Source organism: Cyprinus carpio, chromosome B8 (assembly GCF_018340385.1).
Source record: "Cyprinus carpio isolate SPL01 chromosome B8, ASM1834038v1, whole genome shotgun sequence".
Classification (NCBI taxonomy): Eukaryota; Metazoa; Chordata; class Actinopteri; order Cypriniformes; family Cyprinidae; genus Cyprinus; species Cyprinus carpio.
In genome coordinates, this window is record NC_056604.1 from 26914929 (window position 1) to 26941405 (window position 26477).

The window sequence follows — 26477 nt, forward strand, 5'->3', positions numbered from 1 at the left end:
GATAGGTGGAGAGCTGTGACAGAATATCATCCAGCAGCGTTACTCGGTCCGTCCAGTTCGATCGGCAGCGGGAGCGGAAAAAGGAAAGCGAGAGAGCCTTGAAGGCAGCAGCCCCCACCACCGCCGGCCCAGGTTACCATCTAGCACCGGGAAACACACTAGAGAGCCACCGCCGGCTTTACCAACAAGAAAACAACATGAGCAGCGAGGCCGAAACACAACAGCCGCCGCAGCCTGCCGCCGACGCGGAGAGCCCATCCAGCCCGGCAGCCGCAGCTACCGCGGGGGATAAGAAGGTCATCGGTAAGCTTTTCAGCGAAAGCGAAGCCTCAGTCCTTTTGGCTTGAGGATTCGTTTTTTCAAAAGAATATATTTTAGTACGTCGGCGCTGTAAGGTTTAATACAAATGAAGGGTAACGGATTTTTCGGTTAGGGAAAGCGCGTGGCCTCACGGCGACCGTGTGGTGTCGTTATCCGGCCACCAACTTAATATTAACGTTACTGTGTGCCCGTGGCTACCTGGCCAGAGTTTTTGTTATGGAGTTGTCTTTACCTCATGCTTTTAAGGACGTATGTATGTTAAATTTGAGACGTTAAACGGTCTCAGTCAGTTTAAATCTTCGCTCGCGTGCCGCGTTCCATCAAACCGCCATGACGCGTGCTCGAGACCGAGGCCTGCTTCTCAGTGAATGCGAGTCTCAAAGCGCTTCTCACCCCATAGAGCCGCTAGCGTTATTTACTGGCCAGAAACCCACGATACGACTACTGTATTATATCGATATGTATATGTTTACTTTTCAGGCCGTCGATGTTTACGGTGGATGAAACCGTTCCTTGAGCTTGGCCTTGATCGTGACATGATGACCCAGATCATTGTTAGCTATTCGTGTGAAACACATAACGTTACGCCCCCCGTTATACGAGTCCAACTGTCGTGTTCGGTGTGAACCGCGTCGGTTTTATTCTCAAACGATTATTTCGAAGTCCGGTTTCTTGATAGAAAGCGAATGTAAGCCAGGCTAAACTCTCTCCCCCTTTGTTCGCGTGGGGCGTTTGACGCGTCGCGCATACGTGTCCTTATTTAACACCATCAACGCCGTCTCCTGAAGATCTCCTCAGCTAAGAGGCGATTTAAAGTACATATTGCATAACGATCGTATAAGAGAAGAATCGACTACCTCTGTGTCGCGACCCCTCATATAAAATGTCCGCCATGGTGTTTAGATGATGGACGCTTCTTTTGTCTTATCTGCTGCTACAAGCTCATATCGCTTCGAACATTTAGCCAGAAACGCGAATCATGTGTCAGTCGAGATCTAAAAAAAATACAGTACACATTCTCGTCGTGTGTGCCGTAGTGAGGATGGAGAATGGAGACTGTTTGGCTTCGATCCGGCCACATGGCTGATGCTAGTGTGCTAACTGCGATTAGCATCTCAACAGCATCACTTCCTACTTCAGCTCCACATTGGCCAAAGTAATGCGCTTACTAATAAACTACAGTGTAAACGATATTTTTACCCAACGCCAGGTCGTCCTTCACCCCACGATTTAGTTTTGTTTTAGATCCTATTTTAGTAGTTTCATGAATTAAGAACGTTTCTCGTTTTATTTATTTTTTTAGCTTAAATTTTAGTAATTCCTATTATTCTAGGTGGTGAAGATTACTGTAATACAGTACTTTTTAAATTTTAATGAATATTTGGAGAGAAAGTGTGGTTGAATGTCATGAAAATAATGTCACAAAGCGAAAAGCTTATTGGTCCTAAAAATGATTGTGTGTGTGTATGGATAATTTGGATGGTACTTGGTCTCTACTGTTATATTGCATTTTTCTCCTCACTCTAGTAATCCTGTCTTAAAGAATTGGACACCCAAAAATTTACTCACTCTCAAGCTGATAGAAACCTGTATGAATTTCTTTATTGTGCAAAACACACACAAAAGAAGATATTTTGAAGAATGTTGGTAACCAATTCTGGTGCCCACTTTATTTATTTTTTTATTTTTTCTTTACTATGGAAGGGAATGGCTACCAGCAGCTGTATTGTTACACATATTCTTCAAAATATCTTATGTTCAATCAACAGAAGAAAAGCTTAAATAAGTTTGGAACAGCTTGAGTGAGTAAAGATTTTGGGTGAACCGTCCCTTTAAACCCTGTGTTATGTCTTGATTTCTTTAAACTCTTGCCTGAATATTTGTTTTCTTCACTCTGTATTTAACATTTTGGCCTTCATAAGATGGATAGGAGGTTAATAATGTGAACTCTGTGGGTCAGGGCCTTTCATGGTGATGGAGGCTCTTCTGATAAGAGCAGCTGCCTTTGCATCACAGTCTATTAAAAGCACCACAGTTGGAGGTTATTAATAGACACAAAATGAACTCAACTCGCCAAGGATGGCTTTTAAACGACTTTGCTAATGTGATGGATCTTTTTCTCTCAAACGCTGTAGCTTTACTAAAAAAAAACCCCAGTACTTGTATAAAATCATGTCTGATATTTCAAAACAATCTTGGTGTTTTTTTTTAAACTGTTTTTTTTTTTTTTTTTTTACCCCCTCTTTAAAGCAACAAAAGTCCTGGGGACAGTGAAATGGTTCAATGTAAGGAACGGCTACGGTTTCATTAACAGGTAAATAACATTCTCTAAAGACACTCTAATATGATATGTGGGTCAGGGAACATCCGCAATCCTATTACAGCCTTTATGTGCTTACAAAGCCAGACCTGGCTTGCACTAGCACACTATTATTTATTCAAATATTTAACTTGCTCTTCAACCCTGCATGCTTGTTTTGTTCTCCATCTGTTCTCAATTATTAAAGTTTCACTCTCTGAATTTTTGCAGGAATGACACAAAGGAAGATGTCTTTGTGCACCAGGTAGTTATTTGCTTTAATTGTAAACATAATGGCATACCGATGTTTTGGGTAAAATTTTGTTTTCTGATTGCTTGTGCTTTGTATCCAGACTGCCATTAAGAAGAACAACCCAAGGAAATATCTTCGTAGCGTCGGGGACGGAGAGACTGTGGAGTTTGATGTCGTAGAAGGGGAGAAGGTGAGCTTGAGTTTTTGTTTAGAGTTCAACTAGTTTCACACTCCTGTGGCTTAACTGCAATGTTTTGGTATTTAAAAAAAAAAAAAAGTGTTTTCATGGCATTAATTAAAGGTTCTCATTACGAATGGAACAATGTAGTATTATTATTATTTATTAATGCACTACCAGTTAAAGGTTTGTGCGTCTGTAAAAGTTTTGATCCAAAGCCTTGACTTAAATGCTTGAATTTTGTACACAAAATTTGTCTGAATATCTTCAGTCTTGACTGAATTTTTGGGACCTTAAATTGCCATCATGCAGGTGAACTCCTTATGAAGTTTCTTGAATAAACAGAGTGTGCCCTATATTTTTGATACTTTGCATTTGTTTGGTCACTACATAATTCCAATATTTTAATTCAATATTTAATTATTTCCAATACCTTTTAATCTCAAACAGGCTAAGAATTAATAAAAATAATGTGTAGTAAGGACCATTTATTAGGGGTTGTTTTCTTAAGAGCAAGTGTTGTGTGATATGCTCTATTGTCAAATCGTCCTGTCGTCTGCCTGTGAGATCGCTGATCCATATCGTGCTGATTTATTCAAATATTTACTTTTAATGTTTATTATTTTACTTAGTTTTATTGCTGGAAAGTGAACCAACTCCAGCGTAAGGGTAAAAGCAGCCTAATGTTTTTAATGACTGAACTTGTATTTAACATGATTTAATAGAAACTATGTAATGTACTAATTATGTTGCTTACAATTCCTCAGTTATTCAAACAGCAGCTACAGTAAACAAGCAAAGAACATTTACATTACCGAAGAACATCTATTACTTCAGTCTAGCACAAGTATATCCAGTTTAAAAACACTCCCGTTATAATCAGTGAAGCTGTCTACACTTTGAATAAATCTCATATTTACAGCTGCTGTTGTTTATGATGAGAGAATTTGCGAGAGAGCTGAATTCAGTCAGCGAGCGCGCACTGAACAACAAAACTCTGCTGTTTCAGCGATGACTCATCTGAACGCATCTGATTGGCCATTGCATTCATAGTTGATGGAATCAAGTGTGATTGGTTATAACACGCAACATTGTAAAAACGTGGAAAAAGAAATATGATGGAACAAATAATCCCTAATTTCAATTAGTATTACTAGCCTGATGATAATAATAATCGTCTTGCTATTGTCAAAGGCATCAGCCACAGGCAATACCTCTATCACCGATACCCAATACTATTGTCTAACAGCACAACCCTAGTGAATCCAGGTTCCTTACGTAAACCATTAACTGTACATCAGCCTTTTCAAAATGACTTCCAGGAAATTTCTCCATTCTGCGTCCATTATCCAAATTAAATGTTTGTCTATTGAATTAGGAGATATTTGATATACATTTTATCTTCATTCTTTCAGGGTGCCGAGGCAGCCAATGTTACTGGCCCGGATGGTGTTCCTGTGCAGGGCAGTAAGTATGCGGCTGACAGGAACCGATACAGGCGGTTCCCACGCAGAAGGGGCCCCCCTCGTGACTACCAGGAGAACTATCAGAGCGACGGAGAGGCACGGGAGAAGAGAGAAGAGGAAGAAAATGTCCCTGAGGGTGAGATGCAGCAACAGCAGCGTAGACCCACCTACCCCGGCAGACGGCGCTACCCACCATACTTCGTGCAAAGGCGTTACGGCAGGCGCCCCCCATACACCAACGCACCCCAGAGAGGAGAAATGACAGAGGTAGGCTAAAATCGGAATCCATGAATTTGATATTACATTATATAGTGTTTCCAAACTAAATGAATGTTGTTCGAAGCTTTTTTTGCCTGAGACGTACTGTTCTTGAATTCTAGGGTGGGGAAGGTGATGAGAACCAAGGTGGTCCAGACCAGGGCAACAAACCAATGAGGCAGAACTACTACAGAGGCTTCCGACCAAGGTTCAGACAAAGGTTTGCATGTCGTATTTGCAGACGTGAGGCTGCAGCAGTAAGATGAGCAAGACTGCAGTTAGAGCCAGACGATATTTCAAATATTAACAATATTTGAAATTAAATTCAGTCAATATCGTGAATACTACATAGTTTGGCTATTAAATCGTAAACGAGGGTCCCTTAAATCTGGCCCTGGAAGGCCACTGCACTGCAAAGTTTAGCTCCAACCCTAATCAAATACACCTAAGGAAGCTAATCAGGGTCTTCAGAGTTACTGGAAAACTTCAGGTAGGGCAGTCTGATCAGGGTTTGTGGTAAACTCAAGAACAGATTTGAGAAATCTTGTCCTAAATACTCATTTTACATGCATGTATATCTGAACTCATGAGTATGAGAACAAGACAGATTTAAATTTCAGTAACACAAATGTAGTTGATCAATGTTTGCTCAGGTCTGCATGGCATTTTGCATATTAAATTGTTTTAACAGCATTTTGTGTAACTGATGCATGCTTTTGTGGCCCAAACTTATCTTATGGTAGACTTCCGCAAAGAATCACTAACAACAGAGTCCCTCTAGAGTGGATTATTTTTGATGATAATAAAAATAAATAACCTAAATTACATTAGCTAGCAAGTAAAACCACAATGGCTGTTTCTCAATTCCAAGAACGCAAAGAACGGACTTGTGTTCTCGTGGAGAAGAACGAACTCGGAAGAACGCGAGAACACAGAACATACCCTTATGAGTTTTGAGATGTGCTGTGTTCTTGCTTAACTGTCTGCATAGGCACAGCAGCCAATAACCATAAATATAACACAACATTACAAACAAATGTCATAACTTATTAAAACATTTCATACTATTATAGATATTATTTACATATAATTGTATATCATTTTTTTTTACAGCGTCACCTTTAACTATGATTTAGATTCATTTTAATATGCTAATAAAAATACTGCAGACTTTCTCCGGGTCTTATAACTTTATTAAAATTAAGCAAAACAAAACGATAAATGTTTACTTTCAAGAGCCGTCAAATATTTGCGAGAGCAAGTTTATAGCTTACAGGCTTCCATACACCGGCCGTCCACAGCAAGTCTCCACTCGATGCATCCTCGATATCAAGAACACATCCGGGAACTTTCATGTGTCCTCTGTACTTGCATTCTTGAGAATTGGAATTGAACTTCAACGGTTAATGATGACGTAGAGCGAGAACACAAGGACGCAAGATTGCTGAAGAACGCATATTGAGAAACAGTCTGTGTGTTCAACTTGAAGCAGCGCTGCGCAGATTGATCGGTGTGTGACATCAAAGTACTGTGAGAGCAGACGGCTCCTTATGCTTTTGAATCTTTCTAACAGTACTTAGACTACAAACGCAAGACAAAAGGTGTGTTTGACTTCAGTGTCATTACTAGCCAGTGGCCAGACCGATAAACAAACATAGACCGGATGTTAACTTCGGGCTAGGCGCGTACATACGATGAAACGGTCTTATGAGGGTGAAGCAGCATGATTTTTTTTTTTTTGTATTACATGGAAAACATGCCTCTATCTATAATATGTGTGTGTATGTGTATATATATATGTGTGTGTGTGTATATATATATATATATATATACATGTATGTATATCTATATAAAATACCCACTTTTTTTTTTTTTTTTTTTTTTTTTGAAATGTAGCTGTATTGGCCAGCTCTAGTTAAACATGACTGGTCCCTTTAACGGCTAATTCATTATAGCATCTTCCTATTTTAAGCTGTTTCTTTTATTTGAGCTTTTAGATTTGTTGGATATTTTAAGCTTTGTGTGCATTTTATCCTATCTAGCAGGGGTCCCCCACGCCCCCGGCCGGTGCGGGAAGGGGAGGAGGATAAGGAGAACCAGGACGAGGTTGGGCAGAACCAGGAGCCCCGTCAGCGCCGCTACCGCCGCAACTTCAACTACCGTCGCAGACGCCCCCAGACAACCAAGCCTCAGGACGGCAAGGACAGCAAGGCAGCCGACGCATCAGCCGAAAAATCAGCCGCTCCCGAAGCTGAACAGGGCGGAGCAGATTAACCACCACCGGCTTGAACATCTAGACCATCTGGCCGGGTGGGTGCTGCTGTCATTGCATGAGAATGAATGTACTTGCTTAACAAGTATGTTGGGTTTTCGACTGTGGCGTGCTTTCTTAGTGAACCATTCATGAGTCCATCCTGTAGGTATTTTCTTTGTCTTGAGGTTGTTTTTGTTTTAGTTGTTTTGGGAACATGTCCAGGTCACATTTCACACCCAAAACCAAAATGTTACAGAATGTTTTTTTCTTTTCTTTTTTTGATTATAGAAAATAAAACCTATTTGTTGAAGCATTAAGATTTTTGCTTTGCCACCGTTTTCATAACAATTAAGCACGTTTCACCTTGAATTCATTATGGTGTAAAATTATTTAAAGTACGTCTACATCCTAGTAATGGTTTTTCCTTTTTTTTTTTTTTTTTTTTTTTTTGCTAATTACAAAATATTGTAAATTTACTGAAACTGCATAATTGTCATGAAAATGCTCTATAACAGAATTTAACATTTGTAATGTTACTAAAAATCTATATTTTTTTAAAATGCATTTTAGAATAAGCTATGACTTGGATATTTTCGTGAAGTTTGCTTTCTATTTGAATTGTGGTGTTTTATCAGCACATAATTGTGGCAGTAGGATGGGAGGGGATCGACTCTGTAGATAATGGATGTTTCAGCTTCAGTTTGCACTTTTCATTGATGAAAGGCTCGATGATAATGCTGTGGATTTGATTTAGCAGACAGTCTGGCACACTGTTGTGCTTATGCTACTGATTGATAGATTTTACCTTGTTTTAAACATGCTAACCTCTTCTTCTGTTTTTGTTTGCATTTGCAGTTTTGTCAAGCAGAAACATCCAAGATCTGAGCAATAAGAAACAGATATGACTTCGATCGTCTAAGCTTGCGAAAATGCATTTCGACCAGATTACCACCAATTGCCTGCAGACTCTATGCAGACCTGTTTTCTTTTTCCATTGTTTTTATGTGACAGCTAAAAATTTTGGGGAAACAGCAGATGTTTTTCTAAATCGGTCTTAAGTTTTTACACCAAATGGTTTTTTAAAAGTAATTTGATATCTGGTCAGTTTGACATTTTTAAATAACTTTTTATGTATCCAAACATGAATTTTAACAAAGGCAAGCTGAAATAAAAACCAGAAACAGTTCTTCTAGCATGAGTGGTGTTTGCTGTGAACTAACAGTTTATGAGGTCTGCCGAAAGTGTTCTTCTATTATTAACACTTTACACTTGTTTTAAATCATTAGTATCTCTGTAGACTGAGTGTTCTTCAGTGTATCGTGAGTCTCAGACGTCGGTCTCCTTGCGCAGTCGCTCCATGCGCTGTATGTTGTTCTCCATGGCAGTGCGGTTTGTGATCTGAGTGGCACAGTTGGCAGGAAACCAGCCCCTCTCACCATCTCTCATCCGCTCTCCATGACACCAGCCTATAGCAAAACAGAGACATTGACCTAATTCCTCTATATTTACATTCATTTAGTAAACTCTTATCCAAAGCAACCAAGAAAGAGGCCATGGGAGAGGGTATGTGACTAGCACTTGGTTGACAATGTTTACCTTCTACTTCCTGTAAAACGATGACCAGTTCCGCCTGCTGCAGGCTCAGCTCATCTGGTGCTTTCGGCATATAGGCTTTGGTAGCTTCATATTGAGGCAAGCCTTGGATGCCCAAACAAAATGAAGTGTTAGTGATGGAACATGCTAAAGGTTAGCATAAAAGTGGTTACCAATAATTAATGTGCATAGAAATGATGCAAGGCTATTTTAATGACAAATAACACTGAATGGATCAGACTCACCATCATTAGCGATGCTGTCACTTTTTTTGACATTGTGGAGCGCGGTGACCCATCGAGCTCTGTCCAGCCTAAAAACATTTCAGGCAATAATCCATCAAAAATAAAATATTAATAGGGAGTAACATTTAATTAGTCCTTTTTTTCAGTGCAGCTACTATTATGTTAAACCAGTCTTTTTCAGTATCATTAACTATCCTAACAGAATAATTCTAAAAACATCCCCTTCACATGTCTTTTTTAGGAATATTACAAGACTGAACTGAAACGATCTAGGTTTGCTGGATTATCCATGCATCATTTAAAATGTCTATATGAAAATCAATAAAAGCCTGTTTCTTCAAATATGATACACCCCCACCCCCCAAAAAAAACACATGCAAACATTTTTAGATTTTTGTGTAAAGATTCACTAACTTCATTTCAAGATGATAACTTCTTGTGTGACTTATTTCATATGTCAGGGTTAATTATGACACCACTTCACATGTGTTACTGATCTCACATTAAAACTATTCTAACAGTTATTCTGAAGAAACTAAAGGGTGCTAATCGTTTATGCTGGAATATTCCTTAACATCTTGTGTTTAAGAGAAGAGCTCCACCTGCTGATGAACAGGTGTTTCGAGGGTATCTTACCTGCTTTCTGCCACGAGTATCATCTGCTCACTGCTGGGACTCATCCGCAGCTTCAGGTTGAGTTTGGACTCTGTCATTTCCTCTTCCACCTCAACCTTGTCCACAGTGGCGTAGTCCAACACAACATAACTCTCCTCACTAGACAAACATTAATATCAGATCATACATCAGTTATGCAACATATTCAAGTTAAAAGTCACATGATAGCAAGTGTTTTGTATAGCCAGAATACTTGGATGACCTTCTCCTGCATTTGTCATATCACTGTGTGCTTTATCATTAACACTGTAAAAAATTAACCATGAGTGTTATCAGCCATCATTTTTTACTGTTTATATGTTAAATGGTAACATGTTACGATAAGGTCCTGTTAGTTAACGCATGAAATATTATTAACAATGAGCTATACATTTGTTACAGTATTTATTCCTATGTGTTTAATAAAAATACATTCATTGTTTATTCATGTTAGCACACAGCCATTAAATAATCATTACTTATACATTTAATATTAATAATGTATCAGTAAAGGCTGAAATGAGCATTAACTAAGTATTTTTTCATTGTTAATGTCGTAAACTAATCTTAACAAATGAAATCTTGTAGTAAAGTGTTACCAGTTAAACACTGTATAGCATGTGTGTTTCAAATACTGGTAGATAATGCGTTAACTTGTAAAAATTATTCTATGTTATTTATTAAATCTAATACAGTAAAATCCCAATATATAGTTTATAGGCATTTATAGGTTTTTTCCTCCTTTTTTCTTTAGCTGACAGTACAAGCCTAAATATTAATTATAAGAACATACAAGGGGTGTGAGATTTGTTTCAACTTTTTCTCATTCCCATTACAAGTTCGGGAGGAGCGCAGTGAAGTGATATGAAGCTCTAATGTGGCCAACAAACCAGGAATTAAAGCTGTGTATAACTAGGTTTGTCATTCAGTCAGGATCAGGAGTTCATGAGCAGTGCTGTGGTGTGATGAACACAGCGTCACAGGTCTGACCTCTTTTTCTTGGTGACGATGAGCACATCATTGAAGAGGAACAGATAATAGCTCTTAATGCTGATAGCTTTCCGGAAAATGCTGAGATCATCAGTGTACACAGCCAGCTCACCGCTCTTCTTCAGCCAGCGGGATGACGACACTAATGGGAAAGGCTAAAAACACACATAAACAAGTATTTAGATACTAGTAGAAAGAAGTTGAGAAACAGTGCTTTCTGTCTTAACACTTAACATCCCTGTTCTTTTGTGTTTTTCTTTGCAATAATCTATTACAGTATCTTGCTTCTGAAATGACTTTCCTATTTCAGCTGATCTCACTCTTATTCTTCAACTAAACTCTTGACATCTGGCAACCGCAACCATAAAAGCTTAAAGAACCTTCACTTTCAGAAAAAAAAGAGAAACAAAAAGTACAATAACTGCCCCTCCCAGAACCGTCCCTGCTTTGCCATAATATTAATTCCTGTTAGATTTTTGTGTGTTACATAGAGAATTGTGTGTTGTGCTTTGCAAAAAGTGTTTTATGAAATTGTAAACAGAGTCAAAGCCCAATAATTAGTGTATGGTTTTGCAGATTTGGTGTGTGCTTCTGCTGTTTGAGTGTCATCTTTCCTTTTAGGTGCTAATATGTACTTTTAAGGTACCAATATGCACCATTTAGGTACGAAGGAGTTCCTTTTGAAAAGTGACAGCTTTTGTATCTTTTATTCTGAGATTGTTTTTACCAATGCAATGCTAATGCCAAATAAAAATGAAACATTTTCTGGATAAATATCCAGCGGTTAAATATGGTTAATAAATCAAGAGTAGCAGAAATCGTGATCACGACTGAAATATGATTTATCGTGCAGATCCTGTTATGCTCCTGTGGTTTTGGCAACCTGTATTATTATTATTATTATAAGTGCTATAGAGATAAAGGTGTTTTGATGTTACACTAAAAACCTGTTTTTATGATCTGATCAATTACAGATGAGTAAACTAATTTATTTACTATTTAATTTAATTACTAATTCATCCACAGTAAATGTATTATTTTCTTATGGAAAAATACCTAAAAACCAGGCCTCATCTGGGTCAGAAATATGAACTGCTTGCTTTAAATGTGTCTTTTTAAAAGTAACCTAACCTGCCTAAACATGTACCTTGATTTTGCCGAACTCCATCTGTTTCTGGATGGTGTACATCTGCTCCGTCCGCTCCATCCTCCGCGCTCCATCATTACAGCACTTCACCAGCTGACAGGAGAAAAGGGAGGGAAAAGAAACATTTAGATCAGCTGTGAAAAGCTGCTTCAGTGCAGGCTAGGGTTTGTGCTACTAAAACATTCAAGAGCACAGTCATATTTGAGGCAACTTCTTCATATATGGAAATATAAGTAAGTTTCAATCTCACTTTGGTTAAACAAAAGAATATGTCATTCCTTAACTTCTGAGGTTTTGTTAAATAACAAGTCATGTGCCACAAAACACTTTCATTATTTATCTTGCAGAAACCATTCCACTCATCAAGGAACAACCAGATGAACCAGTTCTGAAAAGGAGTGGTTTTACACATCCCTAGTTGATGTAAAGTGAGTAGCATCATACCTTACTGATAGCTTTAAAAGCCCAACAGGCAGCAAAGTATTCAGCTGTCTCTTTAGGGGTCTTCTGACAGATGGTCTGCGTAGATGTGGAAAGACAAAATATAACAGTTTCAGTACAAGTTCTAATGTTTCAGTGCAAGATCTGGGTTCAGAACCAGTCGAATGCAGCTGAGCCAGCCAGTCAAGATCTTTAGCTTCACTGGGAAATTAATTACAGGCAAGTGTGTTACTGTGTCATGTGCTTTCAAGATGAACATCACTTTAGTTAAAGGGATAGTTCACCCAAAAACGAACATCCTGCCATTATTTACTCACCCTTAGGTTATTCCAAACCTGTATGAGTTTCTTTTTCTGTTGAACACAAAAGAAGATGAATATGGGGGTAACCAAACTGCTGATGCAACTGACTTACATAGTATGGAAAAAAAATAATTTGGAAGTCAGTGGGAAGAAATAAACATATACAGGGTTGAAATAACTTGAGGGTGAGTATTTTCATTTTTGGGTGAACTTTGCCTTTAAGAGTTGAGCCTCATTATTCTAACTTGCATATATTGGATTGCATATTAAAAACAAAACAAATCTTTATATTTCTCTTCTATATTAACTGAAGCTGATGTTCCTTGCACTTTTGCATGGAGTTTTGTTAATACAGTTTAAGTTCTAGTTATGTTGAATGTTGATTGTACAGTTATTATGCAATAATGCTTGTGATGCAAAAATATGTGAGCATGTGAATACGGCATTACATAAGGTATTCATTACATACCTCATTTCTAAAACATTAGCAGAATAAACCATTTGTAAAATCATGCTTATGTAAATTGTCCAAAAAAAGGAGAAAAATCCACAAAATTATATATATATATTTGAAAATGCTGTCATACTGTGAAATACTATTACAATTTAAAAGAGCTGTTTTCTATTTTAATATATTTTAAAGGCCATTACTCCAGCTTTTAGTGTCACATGATCCTTCAGAAATCATTCTTATCATTCTTATACTAAAAATTATTTGCTGCTCATTTACTATTATAATATATTATTGGTGCTGAGTTATTAATATTGGTTCCTATTATTGTCAATGTTGAAAACAGTTCTTGTTGCTTAATATTTCTGTGGAAACAGGTTTTTTTCAGAATTCTCTGATGGACAGATAATTCAATGAACAGCTTTAATTTGAAAGACATATTTTGTAGCAAATCTCTTTACTGTCATGTCTGATCAATTTAATAAATCCTTAATGAATAAAAGAGTTAATAAAAATAAATAAAAATCTTACACTACACTTTTGAAGGGTTATCATGGTTTTCTTGAAAGTATTAAGCAGCACAACCATTTTCAACATTAATAGTTATTTAACCATTAATATTTGAGGCATTAATAATAACTGAGCATCAAATCAGCACATTAGAATGATTTCTGAAGTATCACATGGCACTGAAGACTGGGGTAATGATGCTGAAAAATCAGCTTTACATCACAGGAATAAACTACATTTTAAAACAAAACAAAAACAGTTATTTTAAATTGCAATAATATTTCAAAGTATTGCTGTTTTCACTATTTTGATCAAATAGCCTCGATGAGCATAAAATTATTTTGTGCCTTTTTACCTTTTTTCAAAATAATGTGAAATAGATTTTTATATTTCTTGATTTATGCCTTAATTTTAGATTATAATGTTTACCTTTTTTAAAGTAATGTGAAATCGATTTTTGTATTTTTATTTATTTTACTTTTTATGTATATTTTTATTTTATTCATTTTTTATTGATATATTTGTATTTGCATTTTGAACGTAAATTGGCAATTAAATGCATTAAATGGGTATAGATTTAACAGTAATTAATGTATGCAATTTCAGCAGTAAAAATATTTATTTTTCTAAAAAGGAAACAAATTATTTGTTTATTTTAAGAGACCTATCTTATTTTCTCTTGTATATCTAGTATTGCTCTTTAATAAAGAAAAAATACTTATCCGATTGATCGATGGAATAATCAGTAGAATACTCGACTACTAAAATAATCGATAGCTACAGCCCTGATATATACACACACACACACACACACACACACACACAACCGCTCAAAAGTTTGTGATCACTTGCAAATTTCTTTGTTTTCCTAAGAAAAACACATTCATGCAATTCACAAACAATTTTATCCATTTCACAAACAATTAAAATTAATCAGATGATTTTTAAAAATGATTTTTGCACAGAAGCCTGCAATTGTCAGTCCTCTACATCGATCTCTTGGTATGGCTGCTAATTCAAGTTAATCATTTTAGGCTAATTGATTATGAGAAAAACTTTTGCAATTGTGTAGCACAGCTGAGAACCGTTGTACTATTGGAGCAAACAAGGGAGCATCTTAAGGTTAGTTTAGTATTGTTTGTTTACAGGCTCAAAATGGCCAGAAAGAAAGAACTTTGAAGGGAGTAGTTAACAGCATGAAAATAAATGTTAAGTTTCCTCACAATTTCTCGCATTGAGTAGCCTTTCTTTCTAAGGACAACAATAGACTGATGGGTCTGTAATCAGAGAGCAGCACAAACTGGCTCTTACAAGGACAGAAAAAGGAGTGGGAGGCTGCAATGCACAACTGTGCAAGAAGACAAATATCTGAGAGTGTGTAGTTTAAGACAGACGGCTCACAGGTCCTCAACTGGCAGCTGCACTAGATAGTACCCATCAAACACCAGTATCAGCATCAACAGAGAAGATGCTGGACTTCATGGCAGAATTGCCAAGAAAAAGCCGTATCTCAGAATAGCCAATAAAAACAAAAGACTGAGATGGGCAAAAGAGCACAGACATTAAACACTGGAAGACTGGAAGAAAGTGTTGTGGACAGATGAGTCCAAGTTTGAGGTCTTTGGATCAAACAGAAGAACATTTCTGAGACACAGAACAAATGAAGAGATGTTAGAACAGAGCTTACTACCTTCAGTCAAGCATGGTGAAGGCAGCGTGATGGTCTGGGGGTGCTTTGGAGGTGGTTAAATAGGAGATTTGTACAGCGCGCAAGGGACCTTGAGGAAGGAAAGCTATCACAAGACTTTGCCGTACCCTGTGGACAGCACTTGATTGGGGTCAATTTCATCCTACAACATGAGAATGACCCAAAACACACCTCCAAAATGTGTCAGCCATATTTGAAGAATGAGCAGTGAGCCGGAATTCTGACTGTAATGGAGTGGCAGCTCAGTCTCCGGATCTGAACCCTACTGAGCTGTTGTGGGAGCAGCATGACCGTACGGAAGCATGGGGTCAGATCTCATCAGATTATCTTGAAAAATTGACAGTTAGAATGCCTAAGGTCTGCCAGGCTGTAATTGCTGCAAACTTTTTTTTTTTTTTTTTTTGATGAAGGCAAAGTTTGAAGAACGCATTCATCATTTCTATCAAAATCATTACAACTCTGACAATGTCAGCATGTCCCGTTCTTTTGCTATATTTCCGATTCAGACTAATTTTGTGTGTGTTTCTATAGAAGACAATAACATTTCTAAGTGATCCCAAACTTTTGAGCAGTAGTGTATATACACATATTTCAGTAAGACTTGTAATGTTTTTATTTAAAGAAGTCTCTTCTGCTCATCAAGGCTGCATGTATTTAATTAAAAGAAAATACAGAAAAAAACTAATCTTGCAAAAATGTTATTACAATATAAAGGTTTCTATTTTAATATCCTTTAAAATGTAATTTATTTCTGATGCAAACCTGAATTTCCATCAGCCATTACTCCAGTATAAAATGTCACATGATCCTTCAGAAATCATTCTGATATGCTGATTTATTATTAGAATTATCAATGTTGGCAACAGTTGTGCTGCTTAATATTTTTTTGGGAAACTGCAATACTTTTTTCAGGATAATTTGATGAATAAAAAGTTAAAAAGAACATAATTTATTCAAAATATAATTATTTTCTAACTATATAAATATTTGCTACAATGTCTTAACAATTTAACACATTCTTGCTGAATAAAAGTTTTATTTCTTTAAATTGGGTTTTAATGGAAGGAAATTTTAATATTGTGTTGACCCCAAACTTTTGAACTGTAGTGTATATTGTTAGAAAAGATTTCTATTTTAAATAAATGCTCTTCTTTTTAACTTTTTATTCATCAAAGAATCCTGAAAAAAAGTACTGAAAATACAGCTTTGCATCACAGGAATAAATTACATTTGAATGTGTATTATGATAGAAAAAATTAATTTTACATCATAATAATATTTCACAATATTAAAATTTTTTCCTGCATTTTTGATCAAATAAATGCAGCCTTAGATGAGCAGAAGAAACTCCTGTAAAAAAACATTAACAATCGTTTTGTAAATCATTATAAATGTTCTGCTCCCACACTTTTGACCGGTAGTGTGTGTAATCGTCACAGAGCAGTCAGGAGAACTGTCCTGGAAAGGTTTATATATATATATATATATATATATATATATATATATATATATATATATATATATATATATGTATATATATATATATATATAGTATTCCAACTCCTAAGAGAGCTTGAAGGCAGTGTTAGAGCAGAGCTGGAACTGAACTCCAGGTTGGATGACTTGACTAAAAGCTCAATATAAAGCAGCGGTTCACAGAAGGATTGTGTCTCTTACATCTAAAAGAAGTGGCAGACGAGTGATTCTCTGCATGGGTAAGATGAGGAAGGAGATCATGGGCAAACCTCCACACGCTTCACTGCCTTCAATCCGCTTCAGAGTTTCTCGAAACGCATTGTTATTTGACCTAAAACACAAAAAAAGCACCATAAGTCACACTGAATTCCTATTTAACAACTGTTTTCCACTCAGTGTGCTTTGTTAGCATTATTTTATCGTATGGGTGCTTACTGTAGTTTCTGGAGCGTTCTCTGCTGGAAGGTCTCATTGGAGCAGTATACAATGTACGGCTCGAAATGTTGAGTCGCATATTTATTCACTATATCGCTGATGTCCTTGATCACAGGGTGTTTTTGGTGACGTCTATCCAGATCCTCAAAAAACCTAAGGAACATTAGATATAGTAGCCTATATGTAGTCTTTACATGCCAAGTGTTGCAAACAATCTCTAATTTAATTCCACATTTTAAAAAAAAACTAAAAAAAGTTAAATTACTAATACAGTGGAAATGCATTTGATTATTCCTTTAGGCAACTGAGAAAAGGAAATACTAGGATTTGTAAACAGCGCTGGCTAGAACCAGACCACCAGGGGGCGCAAAAGCCTCATGTAACTCTCTGCTGCTCCCTTCTTGTTTAACTGTTTGGGGAAACTCCAGCATTTTAAAATAAAAAGATACAAATGAAAGGCATGCATCATATCTATATTTTTCTGGACTGTCACTAGTTATCACTCAATGTTATGGTATGATTTTTGGTGAACTGGAGAGTTGAATTATATATGACCACTATAATAAAATGCCTGGTTTCTATTTCTGAAACCTGCTATCCTTAGTTTGAGAGAAATGGATTTCTCCTACCGCTGATCAACTTTAACACTGCAGCAAATACTATTTAGGTAACACAAATGCAAAGATTAATTTTACCCATTTATATGCAAGAGATTTTCTCCACAAGCTCCTCTCAAACAGAAGGTTTCGAGTCTGTTATTTCCCAGCCCTAAAGGCAACTCCCAGACTGGAAGGCCTCACTCCCACAATCCAGCTAATTTAATGCGCTAGTTTCATAAACAAGACCAAACCGCATGACACGACATGCTCTGAAAGCTTTAGCATATCACTTGACTTTAGCCTGTTTTAGAGCCACACCACTGAATGTCTCCAGAAGAATCATGCATTCACAGTTTCTGAGAAACAGGTATAACGTTTCATTGTAAATGTGTGAAAGACCTTTTTTTTGTGAAACATGAATCCAGGCAGTGGCAAGCTGCTTAACCAGTTTAACCAGCGAGTCTGAACATGTCTGGATACTGCAGTCACGTCTGCTGGAAACTCCTGCGTGAGCCTAGATCCAGCTTTTTTTTATTACCTGTATTAAATCTGCCTTAGAAAGAAGTTGAACCTGTAATTCCAGAGCGACACTCTGCTTGCCATATTTCACAATGTTTACATCCATTTCACAAAATTTCAACGGAAATATGCTTTCATTCATTAACTATATATAAGTGTGTGTGTGGTCTCACCACTTCTGAAAACTCACTAAAATATATTTTCTAGATTTCATTTTTCATGGGTTGCCATATTATGATCCACATTAGAATTTATGACACAAGAGAAAGTTTGTACCGTTTGCTGACGTCCTGGATGACGGATATGTTGGAGAACAGATGATGGTGTTCTGTTGTTGTCATGGTCTTTTTCAAATCTGCACTGTCTTTAAAATGAGTCACCAGGATACTTAAACTGTGCAGGTAGGAATATTCTGATGTGATGATTTCAAAGATGGCCTGCACACACACACACACACACACACACAAATAATAATAATAAAAGTCACTTGTAATGGATCAAACATGTAAAAAAATAAAACTGAATGTTTCTTTTTCAGAAATGCACAGTGTGACATGTAGAAGTGATCTGAATTACTTGCTCTTATTACTTGAGCCCACTCTTAAAACAGCCTTAAAGATGCCAGAAACCAACACACTGATCTGAAGAACACAGGGTGTAGTAACATTAAGAAATTTTCAAGTCAGAAACTCGAAAACCCTACAATATATAACATATGTATAGTATATATTATATAAAACGAAACCAAAACACTAATCTGAAGAAACTTCAATGTGACATCAAGAACTATGTAAGACCAAGATGAAGAATTATTAGTCAATGGTTAACTGTGTGCTAATGTGCAGTTCTGTTAGAGGTGCTTGCTTAGACAACCATTTCCATTTCTCAAACATAAAGTTAGTTATTTAAACAATTAATCTTTGGCACACAAGCTGTTCCACCCCTTCTGTGCTTGAATGCACCTCAGGTCATGTGACTTAAGGAGAAGTGTGCCATTACTTTTCTAAGAGTCAGAGTTATAGATCTTCTCCTAGTGGACGATGAAACCACACAGACTTTCATTGTAGGACGAATCGAACCATATGTTGAGACCACAATATATATATATATATTTTTTAGCCAAGTATTGGTGACCCATACTCGGAATCCGTGCTCTGCTTTTTAACCCATTCAAAGTGCACACACACAGCAGTGAACACACACACACCGTGAACACACACCCGGAGCAGTGACCACTGCATATGACCACAATATCATATGCAGTTATATATATAAGCCTCATTTAAAGCAGCAAGTGGAACAAATGATCAGTCAGAGTCAGATGTCTGGGTGTGTCTGTGTGTGAGTGTGCACAAAGTGAACTTTAGTATTTACACAGCCATTTCAGTGCACTCATATCAACACTACAGCTATCTGACAATGACTACATGAAAGGACGTCATTGAGTAGTGCCAGTCTTGTATGCAATGAATCTAGAATATAAGAAAGTTTGCTTTTTTGAATTAAATTACAAAAAGTAAAGAACTTTTCCATGATATTCAAAAATTAATAAAATGCACCTGTATGTGTATGTATGTATATATATATATATATATTTATATATACACACATACACATTATATATATGATGTGTTATATACAACTATATATATATATATATATACAACATTATATATATATATATATATATATATATATATATATATATATATTATATATATATATATATATATATAATGTTGTATTATAACCAGTAACTTTTCTATTTGAATATATTCTAAAATGTAATTTATTTCTGTGATGCAAGTTGAATTTTCAGAAGCCGTTACTGCAGTGTCACATCCTTCAGAAATCATTCTGATACACTGCTAATAACAACCATTATTAATATTTGAGCAACAAATCAATCGGAATGACTTGAGTTTTGCTACATAATAAATATACTACATTTTATAATAATAAACATAATATTCAATATTATTACACGGCTCTGTGGAATACTTGATTCTGATTGGTCAGTCGCAACATTCCGAGGTTTGTTAAGTAAGGGATAATGTACATCCAGCCGGTGGTTCTCTCCGAATAAATCAGCCTCAGTCTTGTATCAGCTTGAAGGGGTTTATTCTGAGATAACAATCGTCTGGATGTACATTATCCCACTTATTACACGGCTACTTGCCACATAAGTAAATAATTAGATGCAAAATATTGATTTGAGTTTAAATATTTGAACGCAAAATATGAGTTATTTTAAATTGCAAAATTTTACAGTATTACTCTTTTTATTGCATTTTTTTTATCAATAAATGCAGCCATGATGAGCATAAGAGACCTGAAACAGACTCACTTCTTGTCTTTTGCGTTCTTCAGGGGAGATGGTATCCAAAATGCCCAAATCTTTCACCTAAGTTTGAAATAAAACAATAAATGCACTTATTAGGAATCAGCAAAACTCTTTTATAAATATGAGCCTATTTTTAATACATGTATTTTTTTTTTACATTAAAAATTAATAATTTAATGCAACACATGCACTGCATCTATGTCCTAAGTTGAAAGTCTCTGAAGTCTCGAAATGTTATATGCTAATGAAAGTATTTCACAGCTCTGACACTTCTCCTCTCTCAGAAGTTTCATCCACAGCTCGATCTCGAGCGAGTGGCCCTTCAGCAGGGATTTGGTCCTCATCACCTGTTGCAGTTGACTCCATGTCATGTACGCTGCCCTGAAGTTCTTCACCACGATGCCCTGATCCTCTGGAGGCTCGGTCGGAGAGAACTCATCGTCCTCTGTGCTCAGGCTGCTGGCGTTTAGGCCTCGCTCCTTGATCTCCTGGTAAAACCGCGGCTCTATAAGATAATGAACAACGTTCAACCCACTGCAGTTCATATAGTATCACTTTTGAAGTTTCTGGTCTTAGAAGTTCTACAACGATTATTGAAAGAATTACAATCCATCTCACTTTACCCAAAAATCAAATCACTGGGATTCAAACTGCATTGGTAACATTTACAATAAGGTTCCAAGGTTCCGTTCCATATAACTACATTATATTTTAAACATTTACTAATACAATAGTCAAATCAAAAGTTGTAGTAGTTAATATAATTTAATGGACCTTAGCTAACATGAACTAACAATGTATTGTTTATGTTTATTTAATTTTATTATTGAATATTTAATGGATGAACATTTTAACTAATGGGACTTATAATAATGGGTTACTGCTGAATGTATAGTTGTTTGAGGTGCATTCAGTTCATCAAGGCAAACTTAGAAAGTTCACAATGGTATCAGCTTGGATGGATGGGTAGATGAATGGATACTATATAGTACACTATCTTATGTATTTAAAAAAATTTTTTTAGGAAAAATGTTGAATGACAAACCATCCTTAAATGAGCCAGCTTGCTTCCTGTTCCTGATCCTCCCCAATGTTTTCTGCAAGGAAATACAGCATAAATACATGGAATTTTCTTTTCTACAGGGTGAAAATCTTAAAATGTTATTTGATAGTTGACAACTTGAGAAAAAATGCATTAAGAGTTTATCATATCTAAATAGATGACATTCCATATAAACACCCATGATGTTACAGAAACTCTTCTGATAGTTAAATAATTAATATTTTTGAATTAACTGAAAGAAGAGTATAGAGCTGAAAGGAACGCTGAGGGAGAGATATTGGGAATAGGCCTGAAATGAACCAGTGTCACTTACGCCGACAGCTTAATTACATGAGCACGTGTGCTACACACTCCGGCATGCATTTATGATTATGGTCACCATTTGGATTTAAGCAAGCATATATGGAAGAGTCTAGAGTTGGATCATTTTTGCAGTATTCTTTTAGCAATTCTTTTAACCCTAACTGATGTAGTGTGCAACTTTTCATTTCTTAACCTTGTCAGAAAGACGTACAGTACACAGAAAGACAGTTAAAGTAGAAAATCTGTTAAATGGTTTACGGTAAATTTCACTACTATATACGGTGAAAAACTGTATTGGACATTACATGTAATTTTACGGAAGTATACCGTTTTTGAAGTGAAAAAGACAGTATAATTTACAGTGAATAACCATAAACTGACATTCCCAGAATTCCCTGCGTTACATTTAAAATTTGATGTTTTTTTGGTTGAAATAACCATGTTTCTTAGTTTTTTTCTTATCGCTTTTGTATATTAGGGTTGTGTGTTACACCTAATGTTGTTTAATGAATGTTTATTGCATTATTTCAGTTTCATATGTGTTTGTCTGTGTGAATGACACCGTGCACCTTCTATATATGTTAATATTTAAAAGCTATTTTAAATTTTAAAATCTATTTAAGCATTACGGTATTTAACTGTAAATTTAAGTTAAAACTGTAAAACCTAAAATGTTTCTACCTTATTTTTTATGGTAAAATTTTGGTATGATCTGCTGCTTGGTTTTTATTATATTTGTAACTTTTTTTTTTTTTTTTTTTTGTACGCACTGCATTTTTTAAGGTTTTTTTTAATATGTTTTGTGTTTTGGTGTTCTAATGAACAGGTTTGACTACTTTAGTAAATTCCATGAATACAATGTTTAATGATATTCTAGGGAAATGTGTGCTCTAATTTTATAGCAACAGTTTGGACAGAACCCTTTTATATTCTAACATGACAATGCATCTGTGTATAAGGCAAGGTTAAAAAAGAAATGATTGATTCAGTTAGTGTGGAAGAACTTGACTGGTCCAAGTCCTAATCCCAGCTGAACACCTCTGGTGTGACTTTAAATGCAGACCTTGAGCCAAAAACTTGTCACCAAACGCCAATGACTTGTACATACACTATATGGACAACAGTATTGGGACACCACCTTCTTTAGAACAGAAAAAGGGACTTCCAAAACACACACCCAGAGCAGTGGGCAGCTATTTGCTCCAGCGCCCGGGAAGCAATTGGGGGTTCAGTGCCTTGCTCCAGCCATGGGTATTGAGGGTGGAAGAGCGCTGTTCATTCACTCCCCCACATACAACTCCTGCCGGCACTGAGACTCGAACCTGCAACCTTCGTGTTACAAGTCCGACTCTCTAACCATTAGACCACAGCTGCCCCAAAACACAAAGATTTGTACTCATGGAAATTACTCAGGTAGTCAAACCTGACCATTAGAAGGGGGTGTCCCAATACTTCTGGCAATATATAGTGTATGATTAAATGAATCCTTGCCAAATCTTACAACATGCCAGGAACATATTATTCAGTGCAATAATGATTCAATCCTAAAATCTTAAGTATTTGCTTCTTTAAATCTAGATTATAAAATGCTTATAATAAGATCTAGATATAAATGCTTTCAAAAAATAACACTCCCACAATATATTTCACAATGTCTTATAAAATCTAAATCCTGATTGTGGATTCAACAAACAATGTTCATTCGAAAGCATCCAGGTGGTTTAATAACAAAAAAACCGAAAGCAAGACACTTGCCTTGCGTCCTGATTTCTGTGCTTGCTTTTGGTTGACCGGCTTCTCTTCACTGACTGGTGTCAGCATTTCTGTTTGGAGTTCACTTGGCAAAGCGTCAAGATTCAGACTAGTGACGGCAGCACGATATGATTTATTCCTGCGATTCCTCCTCAGCGAAAACCCATCACCCAAATCGCTGTCATAGTCTTCCCAGGAGAGGTCTGTGGCCTGCAGGCTGACGGGCAGGGTCACCACGGTGGTGTGGTGGCGGTTTTTCGGGCGGCTGCTCACAGCCAGGTTCTTAGGAATGAGCTGTCGAGCCCCCTGGCTGCGAGCAGCTTCGCTCTGGGTGCTGAGCACTACAGTTCTCTGCTCATTCTCTGGGGAATCCACTCTGGACAGGTCGATGCTCGAGGACGAACGTCCTGATGGCTGGTCCAGCTGAAGGACTGAGCTAAATTGGCTCTCCGGAAGAAGGAGAGACTGGTTCCCCGTGGAGCCATAGGAATGTCTGTGGGACATGGCACCTTCACCCGGTTTCCTGATCGGCTGGAGGAAAGTGTTTGTCACTTGAAGAACATCAGTTTGGGTCACCAGCAGACCACAACACTAACCTGTTACAACAGAGATGGGTGGAGTGACAGAATGAAGTACAGACTATTCAGCTGTAATTCTGATTGCATGTAATTTGAAACTGCAACGGTGGAAGCCTTTCCACGATTCTAAAAGATCTCAACGGAACACAAGCACTGCAGGTGAACAGAGCATTTACAATACCTGTAAAGAAATATTCACTAGCTCTTTCCACTAATCAACAAAGGACTCAAAGAGGTCTAAGTGAAAGTTATGATCTAGATTTTACTAATATAATGTAATTATCACCTGAAGATAATGAAACAAGAAGTGCAGCTCACATTTCACTCCAAAATCAAAAGAAACCAAAATGAAGCACACATTTTGTTGTTGTTTTATATTGGGACATTATTTTAATTATAATGGTTAAAATAAAATACTTTGGGGATTTGTAATTCCATTACTCCCATTAGGGACTGTTATTAATTTCGCATTAGTGAAATTCTTGATTGCAATAATTTCCCCCCAAATTCAAATATATTCTCTCTGCTTCCAATCTGTATGCATTCTGTATGTTGCAAGATTAAAAATAAATAAATGAATAATTAAATTAAGGAGTGCAGACCATTTTATTCTTTTGAAATTCAAATCAGCATAAATTATTAACATCATCATAAAAACTACTTCAAATTATACATATATTGCGTCAAGTCACATTTATTTAAATCGCCCTTTATACAACAACATATTATTTCAAAGCAGCTTCACATTAATAAACAGAAAAATAACATTTAACTTTATAAAATTTATGAATGACGATGATGAAACTAGTTTCATTTTAACTGTAAGAAGAAGACAGATTACTGACAATGTTGCAAAGTTTATTATTTACGAAATGAGCAAGCAGCTCTACAAGAGGCAGTTGTGTCTCAATTATACTAACTCTCTTTTAAAAATTATTAAGTAATGTATTCATGTGTAAACAGCCTAACAAAAACATAACAATTATCACGATGAGTAATCAGAGTTGTTATGAAATAGGCAAGTATCATTTCGGTTATAGGCCTATACTGCACCAATGTGTGTAATATTAGGTTACATAACACATAAATCATCTAATCTAGTTCCGGAAGGTAATGTCTGTTTTAATTCTATTTTTACACATTGTTCACCATTATGTATACCGATGATACTCACTGCCGCTATTAATACCCCCTGTTGTTTTTCCGGGAATTTTATCTCACACCTGTTTGGAATGTCCCTTGATCACGGAAACAGGTGCACAAATCATGTTCAGTTTCGGATAATACTCATATAATTATTATATATATATATATATATATATATATATATATATATAGATATAAAAATAAAAATAAAAAATTGATGTAAAAGGTTCTTCACGGAACCACATATGCCAATAAAAAACGGTATTTCAGGTGTGACAAAACAACATTATAGATTTCCGCCCATTACATTATAAGAAACCCTGTGATGATGACACCTGTGGTCAATACAGATAGGCTATATTTACAGTTTATCATAGATCCATGCTGCAATACTAAAAAAATGTACTAGAAGTCAAAAGGACAATCCAGTAGTCTGACTTTTTTTTACATATTCAGAGAAGTTTTCTTTTCTTGAGTAGTTTTCTTGACATGGCTGTTGGATAAAAGATATTTTAACATATGATTCTAGTCATCTGTATATACAACTCACTGTAACATCATTTCACGCCCAGATGGACTAGTTATCAAACCAAGAGCACTTTTAGTCCGTTTAAAGGCCATACATAAATACAGGATTGACTTACCCGGCTAATATTACATGCACCGTGATTCTGAAAATGTGCAGATGGCAGATTTCTCTTCACGGATCCTGAACATATTATATTTTTAGCAGAACTTCAACGCATTCCTGCACCTACATGGCCTCTGTATCGCTCGCGCTACGTCTCTTCAGGTGAGCCAAGCCACACCCACCGGTACTTCCTCTAAATATCACGCAAAATTGCAAACGTTTGGATTTCTGTACATATGTGATAGCATTAATTTGTGCTCTTATGGCCAGACAGAAGATGTGGATGTGTTTTATTCATTTTATTTTATTTATTTATTTTTTATATAGTGGTTTTCTGGTAGCCTACTGTAATGGCAAAATAATAATAATAATAATAATGCACATTGCCCCATCTGCTGGTAAAGTATGTCACTACATAAGCTAAACCATTGAAGTTGATTGTTTTGATTAAGTGAGGGTAGTTTTATACTTTTATTTTTGTAGTATGATGCTACAGAATTTCTACAAAGATGATTTCTCTAACCGTGAAGTTATGCTACTGTCGATAATGGAAATAACTGT

The 26477-nt window shown here is 36.3% G+C and overlaps 2 protein-coding genes across 6 annotated transcripts; one reads left to right on the forward strand and one right to left on the reverse strand.

The window, feature by feature from the left end:
• On the forward strand, window positions 1-8215 carry LOC109089112 (Y-box-binding protein 1). 4 transcript variants are annotated; one of them, XM_019107587.2, is made up of 8 exons: window positions 1-303; window positions 2572-2635; window positions 2852-2885; window positions 2974-3063; window positions 4467-4784; window positions 4898-4995; window positions 6818-7085; window positions 7885-8215. In XM_019107587.2, the coding sequence occupies exons 1-7, from the start codon at window positions 198-200 to the stop codon at window positions 7047-7049; spliced, it is 942 nt and encodes a 313-aa protein (XP_018963132.1). In that variant the 5' UTR covers window positions 1-197; the 3' UTR covers window positions 7050-7085; window positions 7885-8215. The 4 variants fall into 4 exon arrangements, with proteins under 4 accessions (XP_018963132.1, XP_018963133.1, XP_018963135.1 ...); XM_019107588.2 differs by having other exon boundaries at window positions 6821-7085; XM_019107590.2 differs by having other exon boundaries at window positions 4898-4983; window positions 6821-7085.
• On the reverse strand, window positions 8135-26085 carry LOC109093646 (rho guanine nucleotide exchange factor 16-like). 2 transcript variants are annotated; one of them, XM_019107336.2, is made up of 15 exons: window positions 25930-26085; window positions 23565-24157; window positions 21489-21540; window positions 20791-20948; window positions 20447-20503; window positions 18376-18536; window positions 16982-17134; window positions 16748-16877; window positions 12103-12177; window positions 11659-11751; window positions 10512-10666; window positions 9504-9641; window positions 8868-8935; window positions 8626-8727; window positions 8135-8495 (listed from the first exon to the last, which is right to left on the reverse strand). In XM_019107336.2, exons 2-15 carry the CDS (start codon window positions 24063-24065, stop codon window positions 8356-8358), a joined length of 1983 nt encoding a protein of 660 aa, XP_018962881.2. In that variant the 5' UTR covers window positions 24066-24157; window positions 25930-26085; the 3' UTR covers window positions 8135-8355. The 2 variants fall into 2 exon arrangements, with proteins under 2 accessions (XP_018962881.2, XP_042586260.1); XM_042730326.1 differs by lacking the exon at window positions 25930-26085 and adding an exon at window positions 25314-25397.
• Window positions 26086-26477: the final 392 nt, after the last annotated feature.

What these genes read in the sequence shown, in the direction of transcription:
- LOC109089112 (XM_019107587.2), top strand. Translation starts at nt 198, where the DNA reads ATGAGCAGCGAGGCCGAAACACAACAGCCGCCGCAGCCTGCCGCCGAC. An exon ending in GGCTACGGTTTCATTAACAG is followed by an intron (nt 2,636 to 2,851) that starts GTAAATAACATT and finishes GAATTTTTGCAG; the next exon opens with GAATGACACAAAGGAAGATG. An exon ending in AAGATGTCTTTGTGCACCAG is followed by an intron (nt 2,886 to 2,973) that starts GTAGTTATTTGC and finishes CTTTGTATCCAG; the next exon opens with ACTGCCATTAAGAAGAACAA.
- LOC109093646 (XM_019107336.2), bottom strand. Translation starts at nt 24,065, where the DNA reads ATGTCCCACAGACATTCCTATGGCTCCACGGGGAACCAGTCTCTCCTT. An exon ending in ATCCAGGACGTCAGCAAACG is followed by an intron (nt 17,135 to 18,375) that starts GTACAAACTTTC and finishes AATGTTCCTTAG; the next exon opens with GTTTTTTGAGGATCTGGATA. An exon ending in TGGAGTTCGGCAAAATCAAG is followed by an intron (nt 10,667 to 11,658) that starts GTACATGTTTAG and finishes GTGTGTTTTTAG; the next exon opens with CCTTTCCCATTAGTGTCGTC.